This window comes from Rhineura floridana, chromosome 9, assembly GCF_030035675.1.
Source record: "Rhineura floridana isolate rRhiFlo1 chromosome 9, rRhiFlo1.hap2, whole genome shotgun sequence".
NCBI classification, from domain to species: Eukaryota; Metazoa; Chordata; class Lepidosauria; order Squamata; family Rhineuridae; genus Rhineura; species Rhineura floridana.
The window spans coordinates 120,756,595-120,774,441 of record NC_084488.1 but is presented as its reverse complement, the minus strand read 5'-3'; the positions used below and the strand labels follow the sequence as shown (position 1 = coordinate 120,774,441).

At 44.9% G+C, this 17,847-nt stretch overlaps 1 protein-coding gene across 8 annotated transcripts in view; it reads left to right on the top strand.

Moving 5' to 3' along the window:
* SLC4A11 (solute carrier family 4 member 11) overlaps positions 1-17,847 on the top strand; it is a 202,550-nt gene that overhangs the window by 90,676 nt on the left and 94,027 nt on the right. For 5 of the 8 annotated variants that reach the window (XM_061583520.1, XM_061583521.1, XM_061583516.1 and 2 more), the window contains exons 4-5: positions 11,050-11,096; positions 15,587-15,818. In XM_061583520.1, coding sequence (XP_061439504.1) covers positions 11,050-11,096; positions 15,587-15,818 — 279 coding nt within the window. Of the gene's footprint in view, positions 1-6,566; positions 6,675-11,049; positions 11,097-15,586; positions 15,819-17,847 lie in introns of those variants that run through there. The other 3 variants (XM_061583524.1, XM_061583523.1, XM_061583517.1) reach the window with 3 other exon arrangements.

Sequence of the window (17,847 nt, the reverse complement as noted above, 5' to 3'; positions counted from 1 at the left end):
GAAAAACACACCAGACTTCAGTGTGTTCAGATTGAGGTGTGAGTTGTTTTCGTGTTTAAAATATGATTCCAAATATGCATGTGTCTTTTCCTTCTGCAAATAAGAACTGCTGACTAATCCTGACCTGAGGGAGGGATTTTGGGTAGGGAATTGTTTAATAGCTCACGATGCTCCAATGATAAACACTGATTTTGTAGGGGGTTTTTTTTTGAGAACAGGTGTCTAATGTCAGCAGCGCTGAGCATTTATTTACTGCATGTCAAGTGTCAAGGGTATATTTTGTATAGCTGGTTGGCCTTCCCCATCTTGATGTCTTGGACTACCATTTCCATAATCCCTGACCACTGGCCATGAATGTTGAAGCTCACAGGAGAGCCCCAGGTTGGGGAAGGCTGGCTTATCTTACAGCCCTGTAAGGGGCAAAGGCAGTATTCTTCCGAATACCAGTTGCTGGAAACCACAGAAAGGCAGACTGTTCTTGTGCTTAGTCCCTCCTTGTGGAACTGTTTGGCCACTGTGAGAACAGGATGCTGGACTAGATGGGGCATTGGCCATCTTAAGTTCTTCTGGCTGGTATTTGGAAGCGTACTGCTCTGACCGTGGAGGGAGAGCATAGCCATCATGGCTAGTAGCCAATGATAGCCTTTTCCTTCACCAGGAATTTGTCTAATCCTATTCTAAAGCCATCCAAGTTGGTGGCCCTCACTGCCTCTTGCAGGAGCGAATGGCATCATTTAACTGTGCTCTGTGGAAAACACAACCCGGTTTAAGACATGTGAGCCATCTCCCTTAATCAGCAGTGTCATGGAATAAAAGTTACACAGAAAGGTTTTGTAGCTCAGTCACAGAGTGCATGCAAAAGATCTAAGGTTCAATCCTCAGAATTTCTAAAAACTCCTGCCTGAAACTCTGGAGAGCCATTGCCTGTCAGTGCAAACCAGCCCTCCTCAACCTGTGGCCCTCCAGATGTTGGCCCAGCTAAGGTGGCCAGCGGCCTGGGATGATGGGAGTTGTGATCCAGCAACACCTGGAGGTCACCAGACTGAGGGAGGCTGGTGTAGGCTAGAAGGACCTATGGCCTGGCTCTGTATTATGCAGCTTTCCGTGTTCCCCATTCAGCCCTTGCTGGTTTTTGAAACTGGTCCCACTGACTTACCCAGCGACGAATGAAAGAAACTGGTTGGCTTGCTTAACTGTTTGATACTTCCACCGCAAAAGCCATTCCCCTCCCCTGCCCGGACCTCCATAGGCCCAAGTCAGCATATAATTACACTAATGAGATGGGCAGTCTGCTGCTCAGGTTTTGAAAAGGCAGTTTTTGACTCGTCAGCAAAGCCATCCTAGATTCCTCTTACGTTGCAGCTAATTATTTGCATCTTTTTATAGGATTTCTTTGTAGTAGTTCTTTTAAAAAAGACAATAGAAGAAAAAAATGTATGTTCTTATGTGAGGGAAGAAAAGGTGGTGGCTGACAGCACTGGCCCAGTCAGCATATTTGATTCAGTAGTTACTAGGCCAAGTGACAGGCATTTTAGCTGCAGGGGTGGTGAATACCCGGTTGAAATCCAAAGGAATTTAACCTGCACCACTAGAGGCAGGGTTTTTTCTTCTTCTGTATTTATGAAACAATAAAAGGTTACATGAGATCAGGAACATGCTTCTCTATCTGCAATGGCTAGCGTGTTGCTATGCTTAAAACTCGGCATAATTTATATTACTGCTACAAGAATACTGAAAGCAAGAATAGCATGAAGGAACAGGCTGCAGCAGGGCTTAAGTGGCCTTCAAGGAGGTCTGCTGTAATATTTATTAATATTAACCATTTATTTATTTATTTATTACATTTCTACCCTGCCTTTCTTTTCATGAGAAAAACCCAAGGCGGCTTACATATGGTTCCCAGGCGGTCTCCCATCCAGACACTGACCAGACCTGACCCTGCTTAGCTTCAGCAGGGAGCTGGCCTCATGTGCCTTCAGACCATCTCTCTGCTCTGCAAGTACCTTTTGCATGGCATTAAAAATCTGTTTCTCATGGGGAAGGGCCGTAGCTCAGTGGTAGAGCATCTGCTTTGCATGGAGAAGGTTCCAGGTTCAATCCCCGGCATCTCCAGGTAGACCTGGGAGAGACTTAATAAGAACATAAGAACATAAGAAGAGCCTGCTGGATCAGGCCAGTGGCCCATCTAGTCCAGCATCCTGTTCTCACAGTGGCCAACCAGGTGCCTGGGGGAAGCCCGCAAGCAGGACCCGAGTGCAAGAACACTCTCCCCTCCTGAGGCTTCCGGCAACTGGTTTTCAGAAGCATGCTGCCTCTGACTAGGGTGGCACAGCACAGCCATCATGGCTAGTAGCCATTGATAGCCCTGTCCTCCATGAATTTGTCTAATCTTCTTTTAAAGCCATCCAAGCTGGTGGCCATTACTGCATCTTGTGGGAGCAAATTCCATAGTTTAACTATGCGCTGAGTAAAGAAGTACTTCCTTTTGTCTGTCCTGAATCTTCCAACATTCAGCTTCTTTGAATGTCCACGAGTTCTAGTATTATGAGAGAGGGAGAAGAACTTTTCTCTATCCACTTTCTCAATGCCATGCATAATTTGATACACTTCTATCATGTCTCCTCTGACCCGCCTTTTCTCTAAACTAAAAAGCCCCAAATGCTGCAACCTTTCCTCGTAAGGGAGTCGCTCCATCCCCTTGATCATTCTGGTTGCCCTCTTCTGAACCTTTTCCAACTCTATAATATCCTTTTTGAGATGAGGCGACCAGAACTGTACACAGTATTCCAAATGCGGCCGCACCATAGATTTATACAATGGCATTATGATATCGGCTGTTTTATTTTCAATACCTTTCCTAATTATTGCTAGCATGGAATTTGCCTTTTTCACAGCTGCCGCACACTGGGTCGACATTTTCATCGTGCTGTCCACTACAACCCCGAGGTCTCTCTCCTGGTCGGTCACCGCCAGTTCAGACCCCATGAGCGTATATGTGAAATTAAGATTTTTTGCTCCAATATGCATAATTTTACACTTGTTTATATTGAATTGCATTTGCCATTTTTCTGCCCATTCACTCAGTTTGGAGAGGTCTTTTTGGAGCTCTTCGCAATCCCTTTTTGTTTTAACAACCCTGAACAATTTAGTGTCATCAGCAAACTTGGCCACTTCACTGCACTCCTAATTCTAGGTCATTAATGAACAAGTTGAAAAGTACAGGTCCCAATACCGATCCTTGAGGGACTCCACTTTCTACAGCCCTCCATTGGGAGAACTGTCCGTTTATTCCTACTCTCTGCTTTCTGCTTCTTAACCAATTTCTTATCCACAAGAGGACCTCTCCTCTTATTCCATGACTGCTAAGCTTCCTCAGAAGCCTTTGGTGAGGTACCTTGTCAAACGCTTTTTGAAAGTCTAAGTACACTATGTCCACTGGATCACCTCTATCTATATGCTTGTTGACACTCTCAAAGAATTCTAATAGGTTACTGAGACAGGACTTTCCCTTGCAGAAGCCATGCTGGCTCTGCTTCAGCAAGGCTTGTTCTTCTATGTGCTTAGTTAATCTAGCTTTAATTATACTTTCTACCAGTTTTCCAGGGACAGAAGTTAAGCTAACTGGCCTGTAATTTCCAGGATCCCTTCTGGATCCCTTTTTGAAGATTGGCGTTACATTTGCCACTTTCCAGTCCTCAGGCACTGAGGAGGACCCAAGGGACAAGTTACATATTTTAGTTAGCAGATCAGCAATTTCACCTTTGAGTTCTTTAAGAACTCTCGGGTGGATGCCATCCGGGCCCGGTGATTTGTCAGTTTTTATATTGTCCATTAAGCTTAGAACTTCCTCTCTCATTACCACTATTTGTCTCAGTTCCTCAGAATCCCTTCCTGCAAATGTTAGTTCAGGTTCAGGGATGTGCCCTATATCTTCCACTGTGAAGACAGATGCAAAGAATTCATTTAGCTTCTCTGCAATCTCCTTATCGTTATTTAGTACACCTTTGACTCCCTTATCATCCAAGGGTCCAATTGTCTCCCTAGATGGTCTCCTGCTTTGAATGTATTTATAGAATTTTTTGTTGTTGGTTTTTATGTTCTTAGCAATGTGCTCCTCAAATTCTTTTTTAGCATCCCTTATTGTCTTCTTGCATTTCTTTTGCCAGAGTTTGTGTTCTTTTTTATTTTCTTCATTTGGACAAGACTTCCATTTTTTGAAGGAAGACTTTTTGCCTCTAAGAGCTTCCTTGACTTTGCTCGTTAACCATGCTGGCATCTTCTTGGCCCTGGCGGTACCTTTTCTGGTCTGCGGTATGCACTCCAGTTGAGCTTCTAATATAGTGTTTTTAAACAACTTCCAAGCATTTTCGAGTGATTTGACCCTCTGGACTTTGTTTTTCAGCTTTCTTTTTACCAATCCCCTCATTTTTGTGAAGTTTCCTCTTTTCAAGTCAAATGTGACCGTGTTGGATTTTCTTGGCAATTGGCCAGTTACATGTATGTTTAATTTAATAGCACTGTGGTCACTGCTCCCAATCGGTTCAACAACACTTACATCTCGCACCAGGTCCCGGTCCCCACTGAGGATTAAGTCCAGGGTTGCCGTCCCTCTGGTCGGTTCCATGACCAACTGGTCTAGGGAATAGTCATTTAGAATATCTAGAAACTTTGCTTCTTTGTCATGACTGGAACACATATGCAGCCAGTCTATGTCCGGGTAGTTGAAGTCACCCATTACTACCACATTTCCTAGTTTGGATGCTTCCTCAATTTCATATCTCATCTCCAGGTCTCCCTGAGCATTTTGATCAGGGGGACGATAGATCGTTCCCAGTATTAAGTCCCTCCTGGGGCATGGTATCACCACCCACAACGATTCTGTGGAGGAGTCTGCCTCTTTTGGGGTTTCGAGCTTGCTGGATTCAATGCCTTCTTTCACGTATAGAGCGACTCCGCCACCAATACGTCCTTCCCTGTCCTTCCGATATAGTTTATATCCAGGGATAACCGTATCCCACTGGTTTTCTCCATTCCGCCAGGTCTCCGTTATGCTCACTATATCAATGCTCTCCTCTAAGACCAAGCACTCCAGTTCTCCCATCTTGGTTCGCAGGCTCCTAGCATTAGCGTACAGGCACTTGTAAGCAGTGTCTCTCTTCAAGTGTCTTTGGCACTTGTGGTTAGGCCTGTGGTAATTTTGCTCTTCTGAATTTATATCCTGTGCCCCTGCTCTCACAATGCCTACTTCTAGGCCTACCCCTTTTAAAATTTCATCATTTCTTTGGTTTTTATCCCAGGGGGGAGGTTTATTCCGAACCGGACCTTTCTCAGCTCCTGTCGGGTTTCCCCCCTCAGTCAGTTTAAAAGCTGCTCTGCCACCTTTTTAATTTTAAGTGCCAGCAGTCTGGTTCCATTCTGGTTCAAGTGGAACCCGTCCCTTTTGTACAGGCCCGGCTTGTCCCAAAAAGTTCCCCAGTGCCTAACAAATCCAAACCCTTCCACCCGACACCATTGTCTCATCCACGCATTGAGACTGCGAAGCTGGGCCTGTCTGGCTGGTCCTGCGCGTGGAACCGGTAGCATTTCAGAGAAAGCCACCTTGAAGGTCCTGGCTTTCAGCATCCTACCTAGCAACCTAAATTTTGCTTCCAGGACCTCACGGCTGCATTTCCCCATGTCGTTGGTGCCAACGTGCACCACGACCACTGACTCCTTCCCAGCACTGTCTACCAAACTATCTAAACGACGGGCGATATCCGCAACCTTCGCACCAGGCAGGCAAAACACCTTGCGGTCTACACGCCCATCACACACCCCACTGTCTATGTTCCTAATGATCGAATCACCCACTACAAGGATCCCTCCAGCCCCTGGAGATATATCCTCGGCACGAGAGGATAGCTGCTCATCCCCCAAGGAATGGGTCCCTTCTAAGGGATCGTTTCCCTCTTCCTCAGTTGGATGCTCTCCTTCCCGAGACCATCATTGTCCATGATAGCAGGAGAGCTATCATCGTTGGAGTGGGACACAGCTATAACGTCCCTGAAGGCCTCCTCCACACACCTCTCTGCCTCTCTCAGCTTCTCCAGGTCCGCCACCTTGGCCTCAAGGAAATGAAGTCGTTCCCGGAGAGCCAGGAGCTCATTGCACCGAGAGCACACCCACGACTTCTGTCCAACAGGCAGATAGTCGTACATGCTGCAGGCTGTGCAAAACACTGGAAAGCCCCCACACCCCTGCTGGCTTCTTACCTGCATAGTTTTGTTTAAGGTTTATTACGTCAATGGGTTGGAGACTGCGGTTTAGTTGAGGTCAGGGAACAGACGGGCAGAGTGGGGGGCCCTGGCCTCCTCGCCCTGCTGCCGAACTCGCCCTGCTGCTTAACTCGCCTTGATGCTTTGTTATCTGGGGCTCCCTCTAGCTCGTGGAGCAGGCTCCCTCGCTAGGGTGCTCTGACTTTATATGTGTGGCTGGTTCCTCCCAGCTACTGCTGCCAGCCAATGATGTGTTACTTGAGGCTGATGGCTCAACTATCAGCTGGGGCTTAACTCTTTAGGATTATCTCAGGCTTCCTTCCTTTGAAGGCAGGAAGACAGGCTTCCTTCCTGAGCGAGGGGCGGGGCTGTTTAAGCTTTTGGCTGCTTTTAATCTAATCAAGGGGCTGCGCCTTCCAGGCAAGTCTTTTGTGTTTGTTGTTTTCCCACCTAGAACAGCCTGACCTTTCTTTAACCTAGGGAAACAGAGCTTGTGGTTATGTTTCAGGAAGGCTGAAGCTGCCCTTTTTAGCAAGGACTGAGCTGACTCTCTCCCTGTATGTGTCGGTGGAGTTTCCTTTTCCCCCTTCTCTCCGACTGGAATTTAGCCTTGACTTCCTGCCTGAAACTCTGGAGAGCTGCTGCCAGTCAGTGTAGACAGTACTGAGCCAGATGGACTAATGGTCTGACTTGGTATAAGGCAGCTTCTATCTTCCTGTGAGTAAGAGGCAGCACCAACAATTGTGATGGCCTGGGGATGGGTTGGGGGCGTAGGTTCCAGTTCTGGCGCCCGGCTAGCAGTCCTGCCCTCATGCTAGCGGTGGGTTTCCTTTATGCCTAGCTGTGTTACTCCATGTTGTTTACATGGCATGGGGCAGAACAAAATTGCATGTTTCCCTAGAAATGTGTTGCTGCAGCATAGCTGTATTTGAATTGCTAGCTCCGGACCTGCAGGCAGAAGATTTTTATTTGAATCTAACTTTTCTATGCCACACTAGCGTTTATTTATCTTTAAAAGAAGAGTTAGCATCGATGAAATGAGGTCTCTTTCATCTGTCTTACTAGAAGTAAATATATATAAAATTTATATTTATTTAAAGTTTTTTGGAAAAAAACCACACTTCAGCCAAAGGTTTGCAGAGGTACAAAAATATTTAGAGGGGAAAAGAAATAGAAGGTGAGGGTGAACCCCAGTGAAGATGAAACACGTGTTTGTTATATATTTATCTTCTTAAAAATCATACTCTCCCTTAGTTTCCAAAGAAACTCGAAAAGGCTCACGTATAATAAACTAATATTAAAACAAATAGATTCCAAACTAAATAGCCCAATAAAGTAGCCCAATAAGACACAAATTAACAAATTAAGTAGACATTAAAATAAATTCAACCTGGGCATATTGTAGAGAGGCAGGGTGGCGGCGGCGATGGTATGTTGAACAGGAGCATTCCATGCTGCAACATTTTGTTGCCGGTCTGACTTATTTGTCCTTGTTCCTGGCATTCTGCCCCACCCTAGCGTAACGGAACTCTGGATAGAGCTATGGAGATAGAATGGGTTTGATTGTAAAATGTTTTAAAGCTGTTTTGTTTTTAAGATGATTATTTGGGGGGGATGTTTCCCCCCCCCAAGATGTTTTTAGTATTTTGTTGCTTGTTGCTTGTGCCCTGGGCTCCTTTTGGGACGACCAGAGAAATAGAAATTTAATACATAATAAAAATAAAATGTCTGATGTCAGGAGAGCTATCACTCCAATTGCATGTTTCTTTTACTTTCTCCCTTAGAAGGGAGTTCCTTGCTTATTCCCTTCGGAATTAATGCTATGTGCTGTTCCTGAGGGCACCATTGTAGTGAAGGCCATGCAAACAGGGATCCTGCAGGGGTTTGTAGTGTCTCGGTGGAGGTGGCATGCAGTGGCCGTGCCCTCCCTACAGACACACTCAAGCCATTATAATGATGGTCATCTTATATATGTGGGGTGGGTGGAAGGTTTGGGATCTACTGGTAGATCTCTTGTGTGATTTTTAGTAGATTGGCAAGAGTTTCTGACTCCTAGTCAGTGGTGGCTGGTGGCACGGTGTCAGTGGGGCGATCACCTTGCACAGGTCCTTGAAAGTTTGTGTTAAAACCCAGAGCAGATTCCACTGCATGAGTGACATGGAGCTACAGCCACCACTGTTTCCAGTTGTTGCAACAATAGCAAGCAACGGCATGTATGTTTTTAGGACCCACCCTGTTTTCTGGGTTGTTGTTTAGGTTGTTTTTCACTGTTTTTAATTATGTGTTTTTAAATGATTTTAACCCGCCCTGGGACCTTTGCATGAAGAGCGGAGTGGTGGTGGTGGTGGTAGTAGTAGTAGTTACCTTCAAGTTGATTATGTCTTATGGCGACCCTATGAATCAGCGACTACCAATTGCATCTGTCGTGAACCTGCCTGTTCAGATCTTGTAAGTTCAGGTCTGTGGCTTCCTTTGTGGAATCAATCCACCTCTTGTTTGGCCTTCCTCTTTTTCTACTCCCTTCTGTTTTTCCCAGCATTATTGTCTTTTCTAGTGAATTATGTCTTCTATTGTGTGTCCAAAGTATGATAACCTCAGTTTCAACATTTTAGCATCTAGTGATAGTAGTGGTAGTAGTAGTAGTAGTAATAATAATAATAATAATAATAATAATAATAAGACTTTTGCCACTTCAGTTAGGCTGCTGGAATGAAGAGAGTCTGGGGTAAGCAGGGTGTGTGTGTGTGTGTGTGTGTGTACGGCTATAAGAAGGCATCGATTTCTGTTCCAGTCTGTATTCAGTGCATGTGACACTGTTTCCCTTCTGCTGCAATTCGACTTCCAACAAAAACTGTGGCAGAACTTTATGTAATTAATTATGCTAATTATGATGTTATTCCACACCATTCATTTCAATGCAAATGGGGTTGGGGGGGGAATTATCACTTACATATCATTTGCGAACTAAAAACATACCCGATTGTTTTCGCTGTATTGATTTCTGTTCTGGGCAATAATCGGGAATTTCCGTATCTGTTTCCATCAAAATTCTCCAACATCCCTAAGGACTGTGAACTTGTTCGGTTCTGGTACTGAAAACAATTTCCTAGCTTCAGAGTGTGGTCAGAGGCACCCTGTTCTTTCATTCTAACTGGTGATAGATCTTGGGATTCTAGTAAAAATCCATGATCTCACAAGCCTGAAGTCTGTCCATCCCTGCTAGATACTAACAGTAAACAAATTCTCCAAGTGCGGATGGATCCTTAGGTAGCTGAAACAGCAACATGACTGGCTGGCTGGAACCTTGACGCTGCAACAATTTGTTCCAGGTCCCACTTGAATGCCTAGAGCACTTCCAGACTGGTGACCTTTTGTGGGTGTATTTGTGCAGCATGGCACTGACACAATAACAGTGCACGAGCAGTGGATTTATACTGCACCATCCACACATCATTCTGCTTTATGAGTCATTCTCCGATGCTTTTCCAGTGTTACTGCATTATTGCCATATGGGGGGGCACTCTTGCACAATAGTGAAACACAACATTTGTGGTCTGAAAAGTTCCAGGATTTCAGCAGGAAGTTACAGGACATGCAGTGACTGGAAGCAGAACAATATGACTGCCCCAAAACCTTTGCAGGTGCAAACCATATTAAAAGCAGGTTTGTGCATGAGTATCTCGTTACCATCATGAGCACAAATTATCATGAATGCACAATAAAAAGGGTACCTGGAGAGGCCCCGATTAACAACGGAGCTTCATGTTTTGATGCCTCAAAAGTAATTTTCTTTCCCTGACGAGAGTGGTGATGGGGGTTTGGGTCAGGCTAAAGGAAAAGGGAGGGAGTCTAACTCTCCCGCCCCCCCCCCCAGTGTCATGGCACCAGTCTTGATCAACATTCTCCTAAGTTGGTACTAACCACGGAGTGCAAAGTTAACAGGTGGGGGGTAATTAGATTGGGGCCACAACAAAGTGGGAAATGACTGGACCCTCCTTCCAACCCAAATCAACCTGCTTTTATTTTAAAAAATTGCACAGAGAGCACTGAAACATGGAGGAGCAACATAATGTGTAGTTTGGCCCAATATCTATCATTTTTGAGATGAAATGATCAAGGGGATGGAGCGACTCCCTTACGAGGAAGCATTTGGGGCTTTTTAGTTTAGAGAAAAGGCGGGTCAGAGGAGACATGATAGAAGTGTATAAAATTATGCATGGCATTGAGAAAGTGGATAGAGAAAAGTTCTTCTCCCTCTCTCATAATACTAGAACTCGTGGACATTCAAAGAAGCTGAATGTTGGAAGATTCAGGACAGACAAAAGGAAGTACTTCTTTACTCAGCGCATAGTTAAACTATGGAATTTGCTCCCACAAGATGCAGTAATGGCCACCAGCTTGGATGGCTTTAAAAGAAGATTAGACAAATTCATGGAGGACAGGGCTATCAATGGCTACTAGCTGTGATGGCTGTGCTCTGCCACCCTAGTCAGAGGCAGCATGCTTCTGAAAACCAGTTGCCGGAAGCCTCAGGAGGGGAGAGTGTTCTTGCACTCGGGTCCTGCTTGCGGGCTTCCCCCAGGCACCTGGTTGGCCACTGTGAGAACAGGATGCTGGACTAGATGGGCCACTGGCCTGATCCAGCAGGCTCTTCTTATGTTCTTATGTTCTTGTGTTCTTAAATGGGATAAAAATGTAAATATGAAAAAAGTCTTGGCAACGGCCACAAGGCTGGATTTATTTTTCCTGCATTATGAACCTGCAGTTGTAACTTTTCTCTCTTTTCTTTTTCCAGCAGAAAGTGAAAGTGCTGGATGCGTTTTATTACACACATCAAGAAAAGTAGGTACAATTACGTTTACTTTTTTACTTTAAAAAAAAACCCAAGTTGCCTTTAATACACTTTCATCACATAAAAATGCTTAGTCTTTGCCTAGTCAATGACTGTATATAAAAGGCATGCAAATGGAATATATGTATTTTGTTTCCTGTAAATATCTGTTTACCTAAATCCCTAAAGTTTAAAGTTAATGGGACGTGCTTCTGTTGCCCCTGAAATAACTGTGATTTGTGACTCTCCTTAGCGCAGACGTTCTTTTTTGCCTACATGTCTATTCATACCGTGCAACAGTGGGTGGGAAACCTCCATCTCAGGGATGAAATGTGGCCCTTCAGGACTCCCTGTCTGGCCCTCAGGACTTTGCCCAGGCCACACACCCTCTCCAGTCCTGCTGTGCACTCTCCTTGATTGTTTTTGCCTGGTGTTGCTGAATGCCGATAAGGCTCCTCACTTGTCCAGATGGAGGGGTGTGAGAGTGTTTTTAGAAACTACAGTACAAAAGTAAAATGTACATTTGTCGCCCTCACCATTCTTGCCTCTGGTCCCTGGAAGGTTACCCAGAAGGCAATGCGGCCCTTGGGCTGCAAAAAGGTTCCCCACCACAGCCTTACAAGAGGAGAAGGCAGGTTCCTCCTTACATTTAGCTGAGTTTGATATCTGCAAAAAACTTAAGATGTTTATTTGATTTTAAAGCAAGCCAAGGCTCTAATCCTTTGTGTGTACTTGTAAGCCTCGCAGAACTTCAAAGGAAACATGCCTGGGAAGGTGTTCCTTGCCCAGTTTAAAGGAAGACAACAAAGAATCTTGAGGCACTTTGGAGACAAACAAATGTGATTATGGCACATGCCATTGCAGCCTGGACTCCATTTCCTCAGATGTAGTTCTACACAGACCCTTTGCACAGGGATTGCAAAAGGCATCCTGCAATGGGAGACCCCTGGCCATCTCAATCCACTAATGAATGAGCTCCCTTGATCTGGAAGGGTAGCTCTGGAAGGATTGTGATAGGATAGTGTTTGTTTGTTTCCTAAGGGCTAGTTGGGTGTTACATAGAAATACATGTCATGCCGCTCTGATGGTCGTTGCTGCTGCTGCTGCTGATGTCACATGTGATGATGATAATGCCTCAGGAGTGGGGCATTTTCTGCAGAAAGGTAGCTGTTTAGGAGAAGTGCTTGACCTTTTCCCTACTTCATATTGCGGGCATGCACACACACCTAGTAAAGAGCTGCATCTCATTGGCAGAGCACCTGTTTTGCATGCAGAAGGTCCCAGGTTCGCTCCCCGGCATCTCCAGGTAGGTCTGGGGATATCATTAATTGAAACCTGAGTAGTTATTCATTTTATTTATTTATTTATTACATTTCTACCCCGCCTTTCTTTTTCATGAGAGAAACCCATGGCGGCTTACATGTGGTTCCCAGGCGGTCTCCCATCCAGGCACTGACCAGACCTGACCCTGCTTAGCTTCAGCAGGGAGCTGGCCACATGGGCCTTCAGACCATAGCCTGAGTAGAGCCACTGCCAGCCGCTATCGACAATACTGACCTCGATGGACTAACAATCAGCATACGGCAGCTTCCTCTGTTCCTGTGATTTATTTTTTATTTATTTATTGCATTTGTATACCGCCCCATAGCCAAAGCTCTCTGGCCGGTTTACAACAATTGAAAACCTTAAAAACAAATATACAAATTTAAGAACACGTTTTTAAACAAAGCAATTTAAAAACACATGCTAAAATGCCTGGGAGAAGAGGAAAGTCTTGACGTGGCGCCGAAAAGATAACAGTGTTGGCTCCAGGAGCACCTCCTCACAAAAATCATTCCGTAATGATGGTAGTGATGGTGGTATAACATTGAAACAAGCACCTAAAAGAGGTCTGCTGGGTCAGATAAAAAATCCGTCCAGTTCAGTATCCACTTTTCTACAATGTGTGGCCCAAACCCTCCAGCAAACCCACAGGTGGCGCATGAAGCTCTGTGGCCGGATTCGCCAAGCTTACTGGTCAACTAAAGGGGACATAACAGTGATGCATTCTGAAAGGATCGATGCGGGTGATTTTTACATGCAGACCGTAGAAGGCAGCATCTGATGTTCCTCAATGGCAGAGCGCCTGTTTTGCATGCAGAAGGTCCCAGGTTCAGTCCCTGATATCTACCAGGTAGGGCTTGGAAAGACTCCAGTTCGAAACCCTGGCGTGCCCCTGCCAGTCAGTGCAGACCACAGGTGGGGGAATATGTGGCCCTCCAGTCATTGTCGGACCCCAGCTCCCATCAGCCCTAGCCAGCATGGTCAGTGTTCAGGGGTGATGGGAGTTGTAGTCCAACATCTGGAAGGCCACAAGTTCCCCATTCCAGGCGAAGGTGAAACTAAGCCAATGATGGACCAATGGTCTGACTTGGGATAAAACGGCTTCTTACACTTCCAGCGCAAACATGTTTCCAGATGCATTAGTTGTAACACAACTCTCTTTTAGACAGACCCTTCAAACCACATCCTGAATGGCTCATCCTGGAAGAGCCAGTATTTATTTATGGATTTCTATATCATTATAGTAACATTTGCCCTCTAAATCTGCCAGTGAATAGTACGGCGATTACTGTATAATGATTGTGACAGAAAATTAAATTTCCTGTTTCACAAATGCTGGTGCCAGCTCTCCTGACTGGCAAATTAAAGCTGCCCTTTGTAAAGCTTTAATCTTTCCTGCCGAAATTCTTCCCCTCGAGTCCACTCCCTTGAATGGGGTGCTGCCTTTGATGTTATATTCCTGCCCATTAACCCTATCCCAGGCTCTTCCTTCCGCGCTCAGTAATGGCAGCTCTGTGTAAGAAACACATAAAACCCCACAATGTACCTACCTTCTTGACTGGCTGGGTGGAGAGGAAGCACGCCTTGATTGATCCCAGCTGGCATTCAGAGCCTGCTCTTCATGCTTGAGGGTGGAGCTGGCCAAACAAATAGTTGACAATGCAGAAGGGAGTTCTAGGTGGTGAGAATCTACTAAAAGTTGAAGAGACAAAGGGGTTGTGTTCAACTATGTTCCTATTCAGAGTAAACCCATTGAAATTAGTGAACCTAAGTGAGTCATGTCTGTTAACCTCAGTGGGTCTACTCTGAATAGGACTAGCATTGCATAGCATTCTTTGTCTTTTTGTAACCCTGATGGGAGGCAAAACTTGTCCATCCTTGTTAAACAGATGAAGAAATGAGGATTTTTAGAGAGAAGATGTGCACCCAGATTTCAAAGTCCAGCACACTCTTTCTCCTGTCCATAGTGGTTATACTCATGACTTCCTTACCAACCACCTTGAGCATCTTTAGTTAGGTGACCCCTTTGTGTCTGCAACGGAAGGCTCTTCTGGTTCTTAAGCCTGCAGAATTAAATCAACAAGGCTGACTTCACCATGGCACGTTCATCGTTCACTTGCCTGTCACTCAGATGCTATGAAGTCCCAACATGTAGAGCAGGAAGTGGGCCATGCATGCCCCACCCTAACATCTGTGCCACCACCAGCTCCATCCTAAACCAGTCTTTAGGGTGCTTCTAAGCATGTTCAACTGAACCCAATTAGAATTTCCTTTCGGACCACCCCACTCAACTGCAAAGGTTAGGGATGATGAAGGCAGTAGCTATGCAGGCATTGAATTTTGTGTGCTGTACAGCGGTGGGATACCTCAGGCTTGGGGGCTGAATGTGGCCCTCCAGGCCTCTCTGTCTGGCCCTCAGGACTCTTCCCACACCGTTCCTCTCACTGGCCCTGCTCCACACTGTCTTTGAGTGCTGTTGCCTGCTGGAAATGTATCCTTGCAGTGTGATAAAAGCCTCACACATGCCTGGATGAATAGAGATGTGTGTCGTGTTTGAGTGTAAAAGCCACTGGATGGTATGCAATGCTAGTCCTAAGCAGAGTAGACCCATTGAAGTTAATAGATATGACTAACTTAAGTGCATCAATTTCAGTGGGTCTACTCTGAGTAGGACTTAGTTGACGGCAACCCTCTGACTTTTGCATGACTGGAATCTAGCCTACTGTGTGCAAAGGTAAGAGTCACATTGATTGCTTCACCACCTTTTGCTTCTTGCCACACCCACCACTGGCATGTGGTCCCCAGAAGGCTTCGTGTGGGAGATTTTGGCCTTTGGGCTGAAACAGGCACCCAGCTCCCCAGGCTACAGCATCACAGAACAAATATCGCAGAAAGCACTTCTGTTATTGTTGCACATTGCTTCAAGTGTGAGACCGTTCAATAGAGTGCTCATGCATTTTAACATGCCGTTATAAACTCTGGGTGAATGAGTGAACCGAAAATGGATCTGTCCTCACATTGAAGCACTTGGATTACAAAACCAAAGTAACATTTATAATGCTACAGTAATTCTCCTTGGATGATGAAACCAAATTTTCCTGAGTTGTTGCTCAGTATCGTAGAGGCATACCTTTGGGAACTGTTGTAAGGAAATGGCTTATCTCCTTTTTTATTTCAGTACCTAAAGTTAAAGAATTTTGAGGAGGAAGTCAGAGCTCACCGTGACCTCGATGGGTTCCTGGCTAGAGCCAGTATCATCCTGGACGAGACAGCAACCTCTCTGGATGACGTCCTGCGGGAGATGTTGAAACACTTTGCAGAAGATTCTGACAACACAGAGCCAAGCTGCAACTTCGACAAAATTATGAGCACTTTATTCACCGATTCGGGGGCCCCCAGAGAAGGGAATGGTAAGATACATGGTAGTTCTTCCCGTCTGTCTAAGCTGAAAGTAGTAGAACAGGTAAAACCACACACCTGTTTTAGCAGGTGCTTCCTGACCAAATGGGCAATTATGTGACCAATAAAAGCAATTTTTTTAATCCAGTTGATGTTGATAGATGTACAGCACAGTAATGCTTGTGAGAATTAGAAAGAGTAAGAGAATTGCTTTGTTTAAGGAAGGCTGTCCAAAGGATGCTCCTCAGCGCTCACTTTTCCATGGAGGCATGTTACCCTCTTTAAGGATCTGTTCTGTAATAGCCATTTTCTACCTCCGTTGCTGGAAGCAGTATGCCTCTGAATGCCAGTTGCTGGGAATCATGAGTGGGCAGAGTGTTCTTGCACTCAAGTGATGCTTGTGGGCTTCCCATGAGCATCTGGTTGGGCACTTTGAAAACAGAATACCACACTAGATGCGTCTTTGACCTTATCCAGCAGAGCTCTTCTTATATTAATAATTTACTGTATTTCATTTATGGATTGCTTCCTATGAACAGCTGGTATAGCCCAGTGTGGAGGAGAGCCTGGCTGGGAGTCCAGAGTCTGGGAGTTCAAATCCCCGCTCGTGTCTCCTGGGCAGCTAAAGATCACCCCCACAGTGAGTGGCTGAGGGGTTACGTGCCCTGCCATCTGTGCAGCCGTGGGCAAGCGGCATAGTCCAAGGAGCCCAGTTGCCCCCCAGCTGGCAGTTGCGAACAAAGAAGGGGCTGGCTAGTGCAGCTGTGGCAAGCTGAGCAGGCCCTTGCCAGCTGGGCAGGACTAGCGTCAGAGGGAGTCAATGGGAAACCCCCTCTGAACACCGCTTACTGTGAAATCCCTATTCATAGGGTCGCCATAAATCGGGATCGACTTGAAGGCAGTCCATTTCAGTTTTTCCTATGAAACAAAGCAGTTTCACAGTACAATCAAAACAGTCATGGCAGTAGTTTTATAACACCTCTGCTCAGGTTGCCCTTTTCATACCAGGCCAAGTTCAAGGTGTTACAGTTAGCATATAAAGCCCTTAACAGCTCGGGACCAGTTTACTCACAGGACTGCCTTACCCCATATGTGCCCACTCGAGCACTTAGATCTGCAGAATAGGTGCCACATAATACTTGTTACACACTTGTAAGAAATAGTTCTTTTGGAGTGGCAGCACCTACAATATGGAACGCCCTTCCTAACGACATCTTCGCTGTGTTCTTTTCGGAGCCGGCTTAAAACTTTTTCCTTTAGGAAAGCCTATCCAGACACATAGATCTTGATGTATTTTTTTAAAAGTCTGTTGTTGTTTTAATTTTTTTTTAATTACTTGTTTTTAACTGTTTTATCAATAATTTTAATGTCTTTTGTAAACCACTTAGATGTTTACATTCAAGAGGTATATAAATTTTGTTAAATGAAATAAAAATATATGAAACAATCATATGAAAACAGGTAAAAAAAACAATTGCACATACAAAAAAAATTCAAATCCAATACAGATATGAACTGGTATAAAGATCTCCACCTTAGAAGGCTTGTTGAAAGATGAGAGCCTTCAACAGTCACTAAAAGGATCATAGTGATGGCTTCTGTTTGACATGTAATGGGAGGGATATATTGAGGAAGAGAACTTCTTACTGAGCAAGCCCTGAGCATTTTTCCCTGCCTTCCATTTCACAGTTTACTCTCTTCTGTGCATGCTTGTGACTTTAGTTCAAGCCACACTTCGCCATAATTTTTCATACCCCAATTAAGCATCAATTTGCAGAATCTTGTATGGAGCAAGCAGTGAGAATGACCGAATCATGTCCTCCTAAAGAACTTTCCAAACCACCAGCAGATGAACCATTTTTCCTTTTCCATTCTTTCTTTGTTTTTTCTTAACTTAAGAGAGTGAAACTTCACACCTCAAACCTGCAATGGATTTTCAAGCATGGTATTTCATTTTTTTTTTCAAAAAAATACTATTTTTATACCTGATCATTCAGCAGCTGAGAGAATATGAGAGCAACCTGTCCTGTTGAAAAAGCT